The sequence below is a fragment of the Cryptomeria japonica genome, chromosome 7 (genome assembly GCF_030272615.1).
Source record: "Cryptomeria japonica chromosome 7, Sugi_1.0, whole genome shotgun sequence".
Lineage (NCBI taxonomy): Eukaryota > Viridiplantae > Streptophyta > Pinopsida > Cupressales > Cupressaceae > Cryptomeria > Cryptomeria japonica.
In genome coordinates, this window is record NC_081411.1 from 124548836 (window position 1) to 124565265 (window position 16430).

General features: G+C 35.4%; 2 protein-coding genes across 2 annotated transcripts; both read right to left on the reverse strand.

Moving 5' to 3' along the window:
- Window positions 1–6532: 6532 nt before the first annotated feature.
- Window positions 6533–11261, reverse strand: LOC131856506 (disease resistance protein RPV1-like). Its single transcript, XM_059208316.1, has 4 exons — window positions 10629–11261; window positions 8172–8200; window positions 7930–7993; window positions 6533–6841 (listed from the first exon to the last, which is right to left on the reverse strand). Exons 1-4 carry the CDS (start codon window positions 11259–11261, stop codon window positions 6533–6535), a joined length of 1035 nt encoding a protein of 344 aa, XP_059064299.1.
- A 3203-nt stretch (window positions 11262–14464) lies between these two features.
- On the reverse strand, window positions 14465–15719 carry LOC131056877 (TMV resistance protein N). The gene is made up of 2 exons (XM_057991152.2): window positions 15106–15719; window positions 14465–14970 (listed from the first exon to the last, which is right to left on the reverse strand). Exons 1-2 carry the CDS (start codon window positions 15654–15656, stop codon window positions 14541–14543), a joined length of 981 nt encoding a protein of 326 aa, XP_057847135.1. The 5' UTR covers window positions 15657–15719; the 3' UTR covers window positions 14465–14540.
- Window positions 15720–16430: the final 711 nt, after the last annotated feature.

Consider the following 16430-nt stretch of genomic DNA (forward strand, 5'->3'; position numbering starts at 1 on the left):
AGTTTTTGTTGAAGAAGAGTAGAGGTGGTAGAATTTGATGGTCGGATAGACTACATAGGATAGACTTCAATGATGAATTTAGAGACTTCATCACCTTACTCCATTGATTTCTTGGTGCACCTGAGGTTTCATATTTCGAGGGTTGGATGTTCTACTTCATCAAGACCATCACTCATGGTAAGAATGCAATCAATTGGGCGAGGTTCATTAGCAACAACATTGATCTACAGTTAAGGAGGCTAATGCGCACCAGAACATTCTATATGAGCTCCTACATCATATACTTGATCTATTGCAAGAAATTATGAGTACCCAGGACTTATGTACACTAGTGTTGTTGGAAGGAGACCTAGGGAGATTAAATTATATGATTGTTATTCACAACTTAAACATCCACCAAAACAACACTATAGGAGGGTGAATGATGCATTCACTATGCATATCACGAGGACAGTTCGAGGTGGATTGCAATGAAGACTCTCTCCAAGAGCACAAGCATTGGTAGAATAAGATGGTGCATGCTTCATCATGTTCCCAAAATTCACATATATTAGTTCAAGGATGTCTTGTTCCTCCCTACATGTTTTCGTGCTACCCAACGAATAGAGTAGTGCTACTCATGGTGGTAAGACAATTATTGACATATGTCAAGGCATATAGACATAAGCACAAAGCTGGTGTTTCTTTTCCTATCACGCTTGGAGATTCTATTGAATTAATATACCTCTCCACTCATGCAGCAAAAGATGTCGAGAAAGAGTTAGCATTCCATTCACTCAAGTCATTCACAACTAAAGATTTCTTCGATCCACATGGTAATGTAAAAAAAGTTTCAAGAAAGAAGTATGGACACTGGTGGCATTTTTAGGACTATTGGATGAACATTCAAAATGATGTGGCAGTGAAAAAAGAAAATGTATTACAGGATATCTCTTGATTTCATTAGGAAATGCAAGTTGTTTCATGTTGCTGATCAAGTTCAAGATAGTGGCAAATATCTCCAAGTAGCCTATGCCAAAGAAGACAAAGAGATCAAATTCAAATGGGTAGATATGGAGGTTGATGACTTGAAAGAATTGATGAAACCAGTTATAGAGGACACCCACATATGGATAGACATACAACACCAAAAGTTGAAAGAGTAGAATATAACACTAACATTCCACTCAGAAGAAAGAGTAGATGATGAAGATGAAACAAGCACAAGTGGGAGTGCACCTCAACCATCTCATTCAAGAGGATCACAGAGAAAAGAAGATCATGGAGAAAATGAGACCTCAAGGAAGAAGTATAGATCAAATACAAGTCATCCTTCCTCCAGACATGAAGAACAAAGGGTAGAAAAGGAGTTGAGTCAAGGAGGTAATGAATTAGTGGAATCTACAGTCCACAATGATAAAGGAAAGGAGAAGTTATCAAAAGAACAAGAAGATCTCACCCATCTCAATTCAAGAGATAGAAGGAGGCGAACAAGAAGATAATCATGAGACCACCTCACCACCTAGAAATGAGCAAATGCATGAAGAAGCACAAATTCAAGAAGGAAGATCTTCTATTCCAAAATGGCTAAAAGAAAGACTAGCTCAAGAAGTGATAGTAGTTAAGGAAGAGTAAACATATGATATAGAGAGCCTTCTAAGACAAACTTGAGAGGTCGCTGAGAAGAGGAAAGCAACGGAGATGTCAAAGGTGATTAGAGATGATTTGGGATCAAGGTCATTACAAATAGCTACTCCAAGGGTTGATAAGTATGAAGGTGAGATCACAGTGGATGAGTATGATATGGAGACTGTTGATTTAGGTCCACTCACCTCTGAGCAAGCTATAGGTGATGCAACTAATTCATTGAAGACACTTAATGATATGTTGAGAGCTGAAATAGAAAAGAATAGAAGATTAGAAAAGGAGATAAGCACGTGGAGGAAATATGTCCAACAATTTTAGCATCCATTGAGACATCATAGCCCAACAGCCACACGACCACCTTTGCTTCCTCTAGAATCAATAGATCATATGGAGAAGATGAGGAATTCGGCATAGTTGATGGATACATGGATAGAGGATTCATATACTAGAGTTAGCAAGTTCATGAAAGGAATAATGTAGACACTCTATATAATCATAAAAGTCCTAGCAAGAACTCATGTCCTCATAGAAGTCTTCAAAGCATTTTCTCATGTTAGAGATGTCATCATTCCAGTGCTTCAAGTAATAAGGAAAACATCCCAAGAAATTTTGTCAAGAGAGAAGATAACAAGAGAGGGAGGGATCTACACCTAGATTTGTATGATGGAGCTACCTACTTTGCAGGAAGAAGATCATCTTTGAGGAGATTGGAAACACATGTAGTCAAGTTCAAGATGATATGCACCGAATTCATGATAAGATAGTGGAAGTATCACAGATTGTTTTAGAGAGAAAGATTGATCTAGGAACGATCATACAAGCTAGATAATTGGAGGAAAGGATGAGAGTCATTTTCCATGGGACTGATAGAATGATCACCAAGGAATAGTTGAATGGCATGCTTGATTTAATGGTTTTAGCAAGCAAAATTCAAGAACTCGAACCTAAATGGGATAATGCCATCGTCAAAGCTTTTGAAGAAGTCATGCACATGGAGGAGTCGCTGAAGTCTTTGCCCGAAATCCCGATGACAGAGATAGATGGTATGGTGACCAAATTCATCAAATATGCTAGAAAGAAACATGAGAAAGGGAACCAGATTCTAAAAGACAATTTGTTATGATCCCACTTGGCAGTTCGTTTTCCTATTGGAGGATGCTTCCTCAGTTTTTGTGTCAACACATGTTATTTTCTCATTGGTTGTTTACATGAAAATGTCTAGCTAGATAGGGTTTCATTTGTATCAAACCCTAATTATGGTTTAGGTGGCAAAACCTTGGCCCTTGGTCTTCATTCGATCTCAGCCCTTCATTGTATTTGGAAGTCCTATATAAAATCCACTCATTTCATTTATAAAGGTTAATAATAATAGATAACAGTTAACAGTGCTAGAGAGAGAGAGAGAGAGAGAGAGAGAGAGAGAGAGAGAGAGAGAGAGAGAGAGAGAGAGAGAGAGAGAGAGAGAGAGAGAGAGAGAGAGAGAGAGAGAGAGAGAGAGAGAGAGAGAGATTGATTTTGATTAGAAGTCAAGAGTGACAAGATAAGGACTTGAAAAAATTGTTGTTGTTTGGCCATTGGATTAATAAAACATTGAAGTTATAGTGTTTCTATTAAATGTTAGAAGCCTATTGCATGGTTCTTTATCTTCTAAAGTCAATCTTTGATATTAGTTTAAGTATTTAGATTGAATTATGGAATGTTGCACTTGATATATTGTAAAACTCATGTTATCCATACCACTAGCCTCTTGTTGATTGTAAATGTGCCTTGTGTGGTCAACTGGAACCTTTCAAATTGTTTAAGTTTAATTGTTGCTCAATCATTGATATGCATTCAAGTAATAGTGTCTATGCTTAGTGATGATTTGAAAATTCCTAAATATCCTTAGAAGATTGCACTAGTTCTAGTGAAGTTGTTCTTGTATGGTGATGCTAAGACTAGTAGAGTTTCACTTGTATCATTCTTCATCCATTAATTATTAGTATATCTTAGAACAACTCTAAACCCTTATCTTTTGCCATTGTTTTTTTTTTGACAATCACTCATAGCGTTAGGAAGAAAATTCACTATATATCATTCGTAAAGTACTTCATGAAATCTCTCTTTAAAGTAAAATACCTCTTATTGAAACAACAATTACAATGACCAACCGAGCTTATGCACACATAGTGACCCTACATTCATGAACCTTGGAGTCTTCTCAAGTGATCCTTAAACTAATCTTCAACATTGCGAGATTTTATTCAAGAGAGGATAAGATACTCCAAACCATATTATAATCACAAATAGACCCTAAAGATCTCTTATCAAGTAGATAAAGACACATTTAACTCAAATAAAGTGATTAAAAAAATTATACCACTTTCTATGAACCTTGTTATGCTTTGCATACACACATGCAAGTTGCAAAGTTTGCTAGCATGATTCTCTAGACATATTTAAATAAAAAATATATATAAGGCTAAATGTAATTATGTAGGAGAAAACTTAAAATAAACTAAAATAAAATGATATGTTTAAAGTATTTAAATGTTTGTGGAAGAATAAGCTACAACAAACTAGTGCCTTTATTCCATGGGTAGTTGAGTCAAACATCAATGCTCAACATTAACATGTCAACAAGACACACTCACATAAATACAATAATAGTGGATCTATAACATTTAGGATGTACAATTGTATATACTAAGAACAAACATTATTAAGGGTTCTTCATAAATCATTAACAAACAAGAAGATCCACATAATGTATTGAATATATTTATTTTAATACACTTTGAAATAGTTTTACATCTTGTTATGGGAACTAACTAATCATTACATAATAAAGCCATAAATTATAGCCTCACAAATGCATGTAGCATAAACACCTCTTAGAAAATCCTAGAGAACCATGAAAACACTTAAGCATGATGTACCTTAACCTTAGGAGATGGTTCCTATGATGTTTTCCAAGGATGAAACCTTAATACAACCCCTCTACCAACTACTAAAGATATTCATAATTGATGTCTCGAAACCTCTCATTCTAAAGTCTACTCAAAGAATCCATATGGGTGATTTGTGATGATCCACAAGAAGACTTAAAACTATAAAACTTGTACAATATAGACCAATTATAAATTCATCTAGAAGACATTATTTTCTTGAGATTTTGTACTTCTTGAATAACTACTTTTTGTGGAGATAGCTTAGTGATTCCCATCCTAGTATGGCATACTTGATATGCATAGAGAAAATTGGCAAAAAATATGATATCATGTAGAGAACATATTTGGTGTAAACATCTATCAATAGTACTTGACCCAAAACAAAAATTTGTATAGAGTTACCCACTACTATTTGAGAAATAGTGTTGTCAATTGATTTATTTGATTTAACTTTTCAACAACCTTGAAGATGAGAAAATAAAGTTTTCAATTGAACCAAGAAATCCTGAATTGAAAGGAGGACATATTATGGAGATAAGGCTACCAATTCATCATCCAATTTAAGAGCATGACATTCATTGAGTATCTTAACTAAATCATCTAATTTATTCGACATTTCTTTATATGAAGTACAACTTACAAGATGGAATTGAAGATTATCAAATACATGAAGGCAATAATATCAATGGCTTCACCTAATTCATTCTTATATATAATCTTCTCATATTCCCTTATAAATTGTATTTGTTTTTACTTAATATTAATAGACTATTTGATTAAAAAAGTTGTACTTAATCTCCCAACTGTGAAAGTTTTATAGAATCAAGAGATAAATTTTAAGTTCCACACTAAAAAAGAGGCAATTGAAATTGTGCCTTACAAACATTCTCCCCAAAATTGATTTGTGTTGTAGAAGAGAAACCCCCTTTCTTTTTGCCCTATCAGAGGAGAAAAAATGAAAAATTCATGATTTACAATTTTACAAAATTTAAAAAATATAAATTAACCATTTATTATACACAACAATTTATTTTGGTTTTTAGAAATATGAGCTTGTCAATGTTACATAAAAAAAATTATTCACTTAAAAATTGGAAAAGAATGATCAAATTATAGTACAATTGTAAAGCATTTTACAAGTCTAGAATATTACATGGGTGCTTTAGATTGTTATTGTTAAAGCCGAAAATAGGAGAGAAAACTCTACCAACTTAACTAAAATTTGGACGTACAAGTAAAATTTCAATAGAGTCTAGAGGTCCTTAGTAGGTAAGTAAATGTCAATGTCTATAAGTTTGCAATAGTTCAAAGGTTTGGATACTTCTAGTGGCTTAAACTTTAAAAGACCACTTGTAGGTGGCACTTCATGGTCTAGATATAGGTGAGACGTAGTTCAAACTTTAAAGTTGGTGTCTAGTTTGGACTTTGAATTAAAGTTGTAGTTCATACTTTGAAGTTGGTTTATAGACTAGACTTTGACTTCTATGCTAGACTCTTAGTAGTGTTGATGATGAAACCTAGGAGAAAAAACCACCCAGCGTTTTAGTTGTAAAAACAGGTCAAAACTATTATGGTGGAAAGAAACGAGGATTTCAAAATGTAAAACTACTCAAGAAACCTAGTGGTGCCCTATGGAAGGAAACGAGGGTTTCAAAATGTAAAACTACTCAAGAAACCTAGTGGTGCCCTATGATAAAGAAAAATACTGTAGAAATCACAAAATAATCCAAACAACTATGTATGCAACTTAAATATTCTAATGACTCTATCTGGACGTCACAGGCCCATGCACCAGCAGGAAAGATGATTTAGCTTAACCTTTACAAAACCCGTTGCTATCCTGTACTTTTTCCTTGTCCTGTCCTTTTCTGTATCTGCTATTTGCGTTCCCCTTTTACATATAATTTGTTTCTTTTATAGGGCCAATCGCCCAGAAAAACAAGAATTCTTCCTGCAATTTGTAAACGCTGTCAGCATTAAGGGATAAGATCCATGAATAGGCGAATGAAGAAATGAAATGCCTGGCAGGAAGAACAAAACTGCAAAGGGTGAAATGCTTTGACAACAAACTGATGCAGTGTCCCAGATAACCATAAATGAATTGCATCTTCTTTAACAAAGCACAGCAGTCCAGAGAGAAAAGAAATATATACAGCATCACAGCATGCAAGAAACATTAATAACTTGTATTCACGGACAAGAAGGTTTACATAAGTCCCTTCTCCCTCACCAATCTTTAACTTAATATCACCCTTTTCTACCCTGAAGCTTAAACTTCCACTAATCTATAACCAACAGATCATGACAGGCTAGTAAGAGTCCTCATAGTCTTCTCATTGATAGCTCGCCAAACACCCAAAACTTCAGGAACAGAACAGAAGGTTGTTCCCTTTATTCCTAGAAAACAACTCAACAGTTGAACCAACTACTATTATTAGTAAACAAAAGCCCACATTTAAGATGGTGCGGATGAATTCTTGAATGCAGATGCTCTGCGTCATTACCTGCTATAGAGTTTGAGCACATGTTCTTAATTTCAATTTGATATTGACCTGCTGCTAACTGCATTTTGCTATAAGTTAAATTGTTTGCATATCATATCCATTCAGTAGAAGTTGTCTATGTATTCTGCTATTTGTTAATATTCCAATGGCCTGCTCTGGATGACACGATCTTGACGTTCAGCTGTTCCGTCAAGTCATTGGATCTTTCACATTAAACTTGAACTGCTAATCCCATGACCATTGATGAAAGTAGAGGAAATCCTAGGTCAAGAACTCTAGATGTTAAGGTTATTATGGACGAGGTTACTTATCCGAGGAAAGCAGATTTCAAATTGTTCTCCAAAGATTCCATAAGCAGCCAAGTTGATCCAGAGATCATAATTCATATAAATTATATTTTTCTGATTGCGATGCTAGTCCACAAAAGATCCCTGCCCAGTTTGTTTCAAATTTCCTAGCATTATTATTTAAAGTTATATCAAGCTGATTAAAGCACGCACTGCAGTTGCATCACAAGCCCTTTTTCGTATCCAACTGATCAGCAATTGTTTTCAATACATGCAGAGTTTTCCACTCTTCACCTTCCTTAAGGGTCACCATGCACCCCTTCTTCATTACTCAACATTTATTCATATCAAAATCACAATTGTCTGAAGCAGTTACAATGTTAGCTATCGATCTTCCTGGGCACAGGTGAAATAAGCTCCATGTCGGCCCAGGATAGCCTTTATATATAAATCCTCCTGCAATAGAGCTATCAAACCAAACCAAACCACAAGGCAGGTTCTGATTTTCCTCAATGAAACACTCTGTGGCGCTATTTCCATTGAATTTCTTGATATATAAATATCACAAGCAACTTCACTGACAGAATCTGGATCCCTCTGTTGCTTTATTCTCAACGACTGATGCAGACAAAGCCGTTGCAAACAGCTTTAACAGAATTTGCAAAAACACACAGAAACATGAACAAACAGTGAATCCATTTCATTATTTAGCAAAATGATTACAGGTTAAAAAATTGTGTTACAATCTTCCTTAATTTTTCCATAGCTCACCCCCAGAACTTCTACATGTAACAAAACCAACAATCCAAAAATAGGACTGTCACCTCAATATAACGGCAGCAACACTTAAAAACTAAAAACAGGGATCAACCAAAAAACAGATAAAAAAGCCTTCCAGCAGGAGCTAACTCAGAAATGTCTGTATTGAGAATCATTGATTATAATATCTTCTCCATCTTTGAAAGATTCTGAACCTCCAGGTTCAGAAGAGTCTGAATTGGAGAACTTCAAGAGATTACTGCTATTAAATACTATCCTTTTGGCTTGAAAAATCAAGCCACAGTGTTCCCTTCCACCAAATTAAATATTTTTCAAATCATCATATTTTTTCTTCTTTTGCTTCCAAACTCTTGTTAACGCAAAGATAGTCTTCCTCTACTGATTTCTTCCTTTTCTCCTTTTGCAACTCCTTGAAGGCTTAGTAGTCCTCCACTGAAAATCATCATTGCTCTACTGAAAATGTCTCTTGCTCATAAGCTGTGTATTTATCCTCGCCATTCTTTTTCACCTTATCATAACTCTTCAACACCTTTGTTGTAGATTTATTTTTCCTTGCTCTCTTCTTGTTGCGTAACTCATATTTCTCCAATAGTCTCCATAACTCTTGTAACGTTTTGTTGGTCCTTTGTTAGCTTCTGTCTTTGCCTTTGTCTTTAATTTTCTTCTACCCTAATTATCCTTTTTCTCACATTATAATCAAACTCCATATTTGACTTCACAGCCAAAGCTCAAACAAACAACTATCCCTCCTTGTTTCCTCACAACTCTCCACTTTTGCACATAGTGGATCACAACAGCAACATTGCATCAATCTTTTAAACTGGTGACACACTTTCGTCATAAAGGTTCCATCTCCTCTGTTCTTCATAGTCATTGAACTAACAATTAACTATCATATTAAAATAACAACTTATATAAACCTGCTATTTTTGAATCAGATTTGTTCTCTCCTTGATTCAGAGTTTATTTGTACCTTCCAGTCTAGGCTCCCCTTACCACTTGCGACTACACATGTAAGTGCCCATGCTTCCCTCTTTAACCACATAAATATAACAGAACTTAAACAATTAAAAAACAAGTTCTCATAGCAGTATTCCTTACACAACAAACAGTGAATCCATTTCATTATTTAGCAACTGTTTGGCACCTGTTATAATCTGCAGCTTCTCACAACCGGAATTTGTCATCCAGTTCAAGCAGCTCAATCGGATAAGACTTGACAACTCCTCATGCTCTGGACATTCACTAACGTACAGCTCTACAAAGTTTGAAAGATTGCATATTCCTGCTATCAATTTCAATCCTCGACAACTTGCAGAGTGAGATAGATGAATGCTGTTGGCAGTGTTATATTGTGCAGCTTCCCACATCTACAAACTGTAATCCTCTCCAAATGGTTCATAATGGCAAGGTATGATTCAAGCTGAAGAACCCAAGAATCAGAAATGATAATTTTTGAGTTTTGTTAAGTTCAGACATTCCTGACACTCTTTTCAATTTCTTCCAATATACAATTGAAATTTTATTCAGGCACTTGAGGTGGGAAAAATTAACTTCTTAAGCTTCCAACTTTTACCAATGTTCAAATCTGCAAGTTTACTCAAATTGAAAAATTCTGACATGCTTTTCGAATTTATACAATTTCGAATTGTAATATTTTTCAGGCAACTCAAATTAGCAAAACTTGATTCCCTAAGAACAGAACAGTTACTAATGTTGAATATGCTTCCTAACATCCAATAGACCTGACACGCTTTTAAAAAATTTACAATTTTCAATAGTAAATTTTTCCAGTAAGTTCATATGGGCAAGACTGATATCCTCAAACACAGAACAGTTACTAATGTTCAACTCTACCAGCATCCTAAGATATATTCCTCGTTAAGTAAATGAAACTGATAAAATGATTTATTTATTACCAAACAGCAATTAGAAAACAGAGATTAATAAAATTCAGATACAGCAAAATGTATAGAGACACAAAGAACCTTCACCAAAAAGGTTACATCCATGGGAAATGTGGGCACAGGTTTCTCCTTTTATTAGCAGCAAGTTTTCATCATCAATTGAATGTCTCAATCCCTAAATTTATATAATACTCATTTGGGCAAGCAAAGGGTTCAAAACAGGGGAAGTGAAGAGTTTTTATTGACTGAATAGCGACGATATGGCTGTTGGACTTCACATATCCGAACATTCCTGACATGCTTTTCAATTATTCACCTTTTCTAATTGTAATTTTTTCCAGGCAGCTCAGCTAGGAAAAACTTGATTCTTGAAGCTCACAACATTCACAATGTTCACTTCTGGAAACTTTCATTAGACCAGATATTCCCGACACAGGTTTTAAATGATTGAAACTCACAATGGAAATCCTTTCCACTCACCTCAGATGGCCAAGGCTTGACTCCTCAAGCTCAGGACATCGACTAATCTCAAATACTACCAAATTTGAATTATCACAATAAGGAGCAGTAATTTAAAAGAACAAAGAAGTATACGAAAGATTTAAGATCTTGAGGGTGCCACAGGCGAAGAGGAAAAGTCAACACATTTGCCATTTCTCTTCCTAAATCCCACAGGTGATCATGCATCCTCAGTAAAATGCAATCCTGATCAGAATAGTCAATAATTTCTTCAACAAGACACTTATTTTTGTGTGTTTGCAATCCATGTTGGCCACTCCATCCAGATCCATCCCACGCCTGTATGGCCATGCTCTTTGATTTGCCAATAAAGAAACATGCAATATCCATGAAAATTTGTTTTTCCTCACTATCTAATGCATCGAAGCTTATTTTAAGTTTCTGCCTTATGTCTCGTGGCAGCACCTTACGAGCTTTATTAAATTCTAACCACCAGTAGTCCTGTTTTCTACCATGAACATGCCTCCCCAGAACTTGAAGAAACAGAGGCAAGCCTCCACAGATGTCTATTAAGGCTTCTACCACATCCTCGTATCCGGTAGTTGGTTGGGGTTGACCTAAGGCATACCAACAAAAGAGCTCTCTTGCATCATTGCTGTTCATTCCCTTAAGATTATACCCAAAGGTTATTCCTGCCCTTATTAGCACTCCCACATTACGGGTTGTAAGAAAAACCAAGCTATTGTCGAATTTATGTAGCATATCCATGACCGATAGAGCATCTAACTACTCCACATGATCAATATCATCAAGAACTATCAGGAAACTTAAAAGACTGCACCTTTCTATACAATGCTTCATATAGCTTGTCCCTTCCCGCGTACTATGAAAATTGGGGGGATTATCATGGTCTCTGAGGAACTTAATTTGCAAAGAAGGCAATTCCCCTTTTAAATAGGCTTCACGCACATCATACAGGAAACAAGAACGAGAATACCGGGTACGCTTTTGGTACCCTTTGGACAATGTTGTTTTTCCCAGCCCACCCATTCCAAAAATGGCTACAATATTGGCCTCGCCTTTACCTTCTTCATGCATTCTGTATTGGATTTCCAAATCTTTCACAAGTTCATCAAGGCAACTCGTTTCAAAATCATCTAGAAGCTTATCAAACCCTACTGGGTATTTGGCAACATGGAAAGATTTTGTCCTTTGTACTTCTTTCTGCACTACTGACACTATGCTTTCGCAGTCAATCAAACTTTGCAGAAGGAAAACGGAATTTGATGAGAAACTCGAAAATTGCGAAGGAATCTGATAAGGAAAAAATTCTAATGGCTAAAATTAAGCATTATTATCAAGAAAGAAAAAAAAATAAAAAAATTACAGAGTATATTGAAAATAACAGAAATCATACACTGAATTGTGGAGTTCATATCCTACGGTAAATGACACGGATTGGAGTGCTTCTTCCCACTCCTTAAGCTTGTCCAAGTACCTGGATTTCGTTCTGTAATGAGTGGATGCATTAGCATACACTCCCTTCTCTATATGGCGGAGTTCCCAAGGCTCCTCGTAAAACACAGGAATGATCTTAGCTTGACTGTGAAGCATGAGGACCAGCTCTGCCAAACACCAAGGGGACTCTGCATATCCTTTGGAAAAGATGGCTATGTGGACTGACGCAGACGGGATGGCAGTCTCAATGGAAGAAGCAAAAGAATATCCAAGTTCTTTCTCTCGCGAATCGAGAAACGCTCGTATTCCCAACTCACGGAGGGAATTCTAAAGCTGAATAGCCAGAGTTCCCTTCACATCAGGACCTCTGTGATTTATGAACATATCATACAATCTCAAAGATTCGGAGACCTTCCTCCTTATGCCATGAGGTTCAATTCCAAAGAAAGCATGTTTTTGATCATTTCCATGGTGAGATGATGAAGATGCTATTGATGGAAGAATGAGACTGAAAATACAGGAATAGATGCACACACATAATAATGTCCACGGGGCTTATTAGTTTAGCAGTTGCATTTTTTTGACTTTCTTGTATCCATAAAATATTTGTAGTTGGGTTATTTGGGAATGTCTGCGTGTCATGATGTCACTGTCGTTGGGAGAGAGTTTATTCCTCATGCACCTCGAAATCTTGTGTTAATGTCGAATGATTTTAAACTAATTTACTACTTAAATCTAAGGTTTATGGGTGTCTATCATCAATTTGATGATGGGTGTCTATCATCAATTTGATGTTTCAAATGTGTGGTCATATTTTTCTTTTTTTAAAATCACTTCTAAATTTTTTTCTATCATAGTCAATATCACATCTTATAGTGGAATTCAATTATATTATTAGTTGAATATTTTCTTTTTAAACTTATGTAGAAATACATTCAAATTCATATTATCATAATCTTTGAAAAAATCGATATTTGTTCATAATTATAAAACCATAAAACTACAAAATTAAATAATATGACGTTACTAATTAAATAATATTAAGCTATTATTATTCTTAAAATACTATTAACTTATTTATATAATGTATTATTTCTAATCAAATTTATCTAAAAGTTAATACTAATCTATCCATTGCTTATTATTAAACTAACCTAACCTAAAAAGAAAATTGCCAAGCATAAATTTATCATTTACAAAACTTAAATCTATTATTTATTATAAGCCATCCTTTGCCACTACCTCATTTAGTGCAAAATGTCTCCATTGTGACAGGCTTAACCTTGAATCTATTATTTATTATAGACCGTCCTCTCCCACTACCTCCTTTAGTGCAGGATCCTTACCCCCTAGAATCCATCTCCATTGCGACAAGCTTTCTGTTCATCTTTACAAGTTCAATGACAATGTGTATAGCTTGAAACATGTCTAGGTTCAATAAGAACATGTCTAGTTTTCATTATGGATTTCTTGAAGGCATGCAAGATATATTTAGTTTCTTCCTAGATTTTTGACCACCTTTTCACTTGCATTGGTTTTTTTTCTTATTTTGCCTTTTGCAATCTTCTCCATTTACCTATAACTCAAATGATGAGTCACCTTTAAAGGTTTTCATTTAATAAACAACGTGTCTTTTAAGACAACCAAAACTATGGTTATGATTCATTTGTTCATTTTGTAATTTTGTAACATTCTTCTTTGATAGGGTTTCATAAACTTTGCTATTTTTTCTAGCTAGCAATGTTGATAGCTCAACACATATTGTGTAAGTTATTTATCATGGTTTTAGAATTTTTTTTTGGAATATGTAGGCGGTTGGATCATTTTTTTTTGTGTTTTATGTCATTCCAAAATAATCATGTTGTTATTTGTTAAATGAATTCATTGGAATACATTAGCATTTAATTTTTATAAACTAAATTATTTACCTCAACACTTTTCTAGGTATCCTACCCATTTCACTATAAAAAATCTCATCAATAAAAAGACTAGAATTATGCTTAATGTTATTCACCTCTTCTAATTGCCTTGGTTTGATGTCATTACTCGCCTCTCTATCAAAAGTTTGTAACATTCAAATTTACACAAGAATCTTTATAGACAAGCACTCAACTTTTTAAAACTCCTTAACAAGTTTACTATGAAAATTCATTCAAGACTTTTTATTTGGAGATGAATTGATAGTGAGTGAAACGAAATGTTTAATGGCATGATTAAGGGATATGGATAAATAGAGATAATAAAAAAACTAAGATATATAAATGGAGATTAAACTAGGAGTGTCATTCAAGATCCCATGATTTAGGTGATATACATAATAATTAGTATGAAGAGTATCATTCAAGATCTCATGATTTAAGTGATATATATAATAATTAGTATGAAAATGTAAATTTGACTGAAGGGTTTTATATCATTTACTTTTCTTTAGGAGTGAAATGAATGACTTATATCACACACTAAACTTTGACTTTTAGATTTAAAAGTGTTAAACAATCAGTCAACCCAATATGTGTAGTTTAAAACTGGACCGAGTGAAAGCTAAGAATTCCTAGAGTACATTAAAAGATTAATGGTAAGTGGTGGAGACTAATCTTCGGTGAGCAAGCTGAATGCCTTCTTAAAACCCCTTTCGATAAGTTCATCGATAGGCTCATCTCCAGATTGTTCAACCTTATCGAAGTACACATTCACAGATCCTTCAACCCTATCTACGCATTTAGTTACAGAACTTTCAACTCTATCTAAGCACCCATCCACAGACACTTCAATCCTGTTTAAGCACTCACTTACAGAATCTTCAACTCTATCAACAATTAATGAAATAATTTCATCCGAGCATTCACTCGCAGACTCTTCGACGTCCTCCTCCGAATCTTCAGATTCTTCATCCGTATCAGGCATCAGACGAGACATGTGTTCATTACTTCTAATTAGAAATTTGGCTACCTTCATTCGAAATCCATCCCTGGTTTGAAGTGCCTCGTTAAAAATACTCTTCAGCAGCCTCCCTTCATCCCTAAAGATTTACAAGGAGATAGAAAACAAAAAAGGAAAACAGGTCAATCAACAGCAATACGTCTTACCAAATTAAGGAATTCATAATCTGAAAGAACTAAAACTAAGGCAAATATGGAATTTGATTGGTACCCACCTGTCCTCATTAACTATATGGCCGGAGAGAAACGAAACATCATGAAGCGCCCTTTTCCACTCCTCAATCTTCTCAGAACTAAATCTTCCCTTCTTTTCATGCTGGGAAAATGCATCGGCATAGATTCCTTTGCCTTGAATAACCCATCGGGCGTCAGAAGGCTCCACATGGTAGAATATAGGAATGATTTTGGTGCCAGTTCTCAGCATAAACGACAGCTCGTCCAAACACCAGGATGATTGGGCATAGTTGTGGGACAAAATAGCAATATGAAGAGAAGCACTACTCATAGCATTTTGTATCGCTGATGGTATAATCACGCCTGGTTCAAGGACTTCTTCATCAAGAAAAGGACGTAATCCAATGGCATCAAGAGCATGGTAGATATTGCTGGCAAGTTTGTGTTTAACGTCAGGTCCACGGTGATTAATAAATACGTCACAGGGAACCTTATTTGTCATTGCTTTGTAAGATCCAGACGTAAATCCGATTTCCTGAAAAGCATTTTGAGACGCACTTTGATTGTCCTTAACACTCGAAGAGAACGCCATTGAAATGAATGGGACAGAGAAAAAGCAGGGGAATTCGTTTCAGAGCAGATAACATGTTAAGGCAATACGGCAAGATTATATTGACACGAGAGGCTCTCCCACCTTCCTGGTAAATGCGGGCACGGTGGGAGCTGATTGACTGCTTCTTGTAGGATCCAAAACACAAGACGAGTAAATTGGCAGAACGCGTGGGCCAATTTGTGGTCCGCGTGGAAAATTATCCATTATCCTTTTCCTCAGCAATTATTTATATGTAATGGCAAATTGGATGTCACCTTATAGGACCCGAGATTTCTAATTTATGGTACATGTGGGCCAATTTGTGGACTGCAATGAAAATTATTTATTGCCCATCTTCCAAGCAATTGTTCGAATATAATGACAACTTGGATGTCATTTTATAAGACCCAAGAATTGTAATTGAGGGGTACATGTGGCCCAGTTTGTGGACTATTAGGAAAGTTATCTATTACCTATCTTCCGAGCAATTGTTTGAATATAATGACAATTTGTATGTCACCTTATAGGACCCAAGACTTCTAACTAAGGGGTACATGTGGGCCAATTAAGGGGACTATTAAGAAAATTACCTACTACTCATCTTTTGAGCAATTGCTATAATTCCCCCCTTCCTCGACCAATCTTTTAGGTTCGAAGGCCTTCCTTTCTTTGGGGAGAGAGATAATTGGTTTAATGTGAGGTTGAGTGATGAATAGATGTTTCCCATATCCTCTTCCTATTGTTGATCATGCACGCCTTATAGGTCCCTATTAG